The following is a 2,537-nucleotide window of genomic DNA, read 5'->3' as shown; positions in this document are numbered from 1 at the left end:
TTGTCCACTCATTGTTATCACCCCAAGATACTAGACCACTTCTGCGCTCTCTTCACCCAGGTCTTATTCCAATGGAAAGAGTTTCTCCCAGAACCTCAAGATTCATTACTAGTTACCTTTTGGGTCAGAAGACTCTCCATTTCATTGTCTCTTTTCCTCCTTGGGAAACTGGAGAGCAGAATGCATCTAGAGTCATGGAGTGTTCCATCATTGGCCAGATGCTATCATCTTGCTCATCATTCAGTCATTTAGCAAAAATTTGTTGAGCACCTACTATGTGCCAGGCAATGTTCTCAGTACTGTGGATACAAAACTGAGTAAGATAGACAAGATTCCTGCCCTCAGTAAGTTTAAGTTGCAGCAACTCCTTAGAGATAGAAAGGAAGGTTTGGAGAGGTTATGTGGCTTGTCCAGGGACATAGAGCAATCTTGTTACACAAGTAAGATGGAAGCCCAAGTCTTCCTGCCTCCCAGTGCTTTCTCCTCCATGATGAGCATAACCTATTTCTTATACCTGGCTTTCAGTGCCTCTCCTTAGTCTCTGTCCAGCAGGATGACTACAGAGAACTTCACCTGGACCAGGGTTACTCCTACTGAATTCATCCTCCTGGGCATCACGGATCGCTGGGACCTACGAGTGACCCTCTTCCTGATTTTCCTGCCAGTCTACCTGGTCAGCCTGCTGGGAAATGTGGGCATGGTGCTGCTGATCCGTATGGATGCCCGGCTCCAAACACCTATGTACTTTTTCCTGGCCAACCTCTCCCTGCTGGATGCCTGCTATTCCTCAGCCATCGGCCCCAAGATGCTAGTGGACTTGCTGCTGCCCCACGCCACTATTCCTTACATAGCCTGTGCCCTCCAGATGTTTGTGTTTGCAGGGCTGGCTGATGCTGAGTGTTGCCTGTTGGCAGCCATGGCCTATGACCGCTATGTGGCCATCAGAAACCCTCTCCTCTACACAACAGCCATGTCTCGGTGTGTATGCCTGGCCTTGCTGGGAGCATCAGGTCTGAGTGGGGCAGTGAGTGCCTTTGTCCACACAACCCTCACCTTCCGCCTGAACTTCTGCCAGTCTCGGGAGGTCAACAGCTTCTTCTGTGATATCCCTCCACTGCTGGCCATCTCTTGCAATGACACCAGTCTCAATGAGCTCCTCCTCTTCACTGTCTGTGGCTTCATCCAGACAGCCACTGTGTTGGTCATTGCCGTGTCATATGGTTTCATTGCTGGGGCTGTGATTCGCATGCATTCGGCAGAAGGCCGTCAGCGAGCAGCCTCTACCTGTGGCTCTCACCTCACAGCTGTGGCCATGCTGTACGGGACACTTACTTTCATGTACCTGCGTCCCAGCTCCAGCTATGCCCTGGATACCGACAAGATGGCATCTGTGTTCTACACTCTTGTCATCCCAGCTCTCAACCCGCTCATCTACAGCCTCCGCAACAAGGAGGTCAAGGAGGCAGTCAGAAAGACTTGGAGCCGATTCTGCTGCCCTGGTCCAGAGCACTAATAAGAGGTCCAAGGAGCTTGGTTGGAATTATGACAAGATAAGAGGTCGTTTTCTGGCCCCTGTCACTGTGGGTAAAGATAGATGAACCTCTGGCTTGGGTGTCTCTTGTCATTGTTGAAGAGACTGTAAAGGGGGAGAAGCTTACAGGAGAGAGGCAAGAATCTCTATAGGGGGTTACTCTAGACCTAGAGCCAGAACCAAGATCAGGTTAATGTGGCTGTTGACCTGCCTTAGGTTCCTCAGTGTTCAAAACTTGAGTCCCTAGATGTTACCAGGTGCAATGTATATATCACTTATAGTTCTAGAAGACTGATTCCCAGAAATACCAGGTAAGAAACATGTTGGCTCCCAGTGTTCCTGGATTCTTGCCCTTGTAAGGTTCTTTACAATCAGTGAGTTGGCTCCTGCTCTCTTGACCCCAAGAGAGCATCTTCAGAATGTACTTATGCCACAGAATGGGACTGAATCTGATAAAGCAAATACCCCTTCCTATTAGCCAGTATATTCCATCTCTCAGGGAAATGGCTGAATAACATGGGAAGATACAAAATTCATTCCTAAAATTCCAACAGTTAGGTTAGAATCTGGCCCCAGCTACATTAGTTCAGGCATATGATGACGTTAGGAAAGGGTCAGAATTATGGGAGTGGTTAGAATAGAGTTTGGATTAAGGTTCTGGTTATGCTTAAGACTACAGTTAGGGTAAGGATAGAGCCAGGGTTAGGTTGGAATTAAAAGCAATCAGATAAATTTAGGATTGAATTGAAGTCACATACATTATAGGATGTGAGTTGATTTTAATTAATAGTAGGTTTGGGACAAATTTAAGAGTCAGAGTTTGGATAAACTTGAGCTCTTATTAGAGATAATTGAGGGTACAGGACTTTTAGGGTTTGGGGTACAGGACTAATTTAAGACTGGAGTTCAGGTTTCACTTTTATTGCTAGATTACATTTGGGTTAGAGTGTAGTCCATATCAGAAATCTGTTAGATAAGTTAAATTGATGTGTTGGATAAGGTTTGT

General features: G+C 46.6%; 1 protein-coding gene across 1 annotated transcript; it reads left to right on the top strand.

Moving 5' to 3' along the window:
• Window positions 1–553: 553 nt before the first annotated feature.
• On the top strand, window positions 554–1,513 carry LOC112677122 (olfactory receptor 5C1). Its single transcript, XM_025474985.1, has one exon. The coding sequence runs from the start codon at window positions 554–556 to the stop codon at window positions 1,511–1,513; it is 960 nt and encodes a 319-aa protein (XP_025330770.1).
• The last annotated feature ends 1,024 nt before the right edge of the window (window positions 1,514–2,537 follow it).

This window comes from Canis lupus, chromosome 9, assembly GCF_003254725.2.
Source record: "Canis lupus dingo isolate Sandy chromosome 9, ASM325472v2, whole genome shotgun sequence".
Classification (NCBI taxonomy): Eukaryota; Metazoa; Chordata; class Mammalia; order Carnivora; family Canidae; genus Canis; species Canis lupus.
The sequence above is the reverse complement of the archived record's forward strand: the minus strand, read 5'-3'. Positions and strand labels throughout refer to the sequence as shown.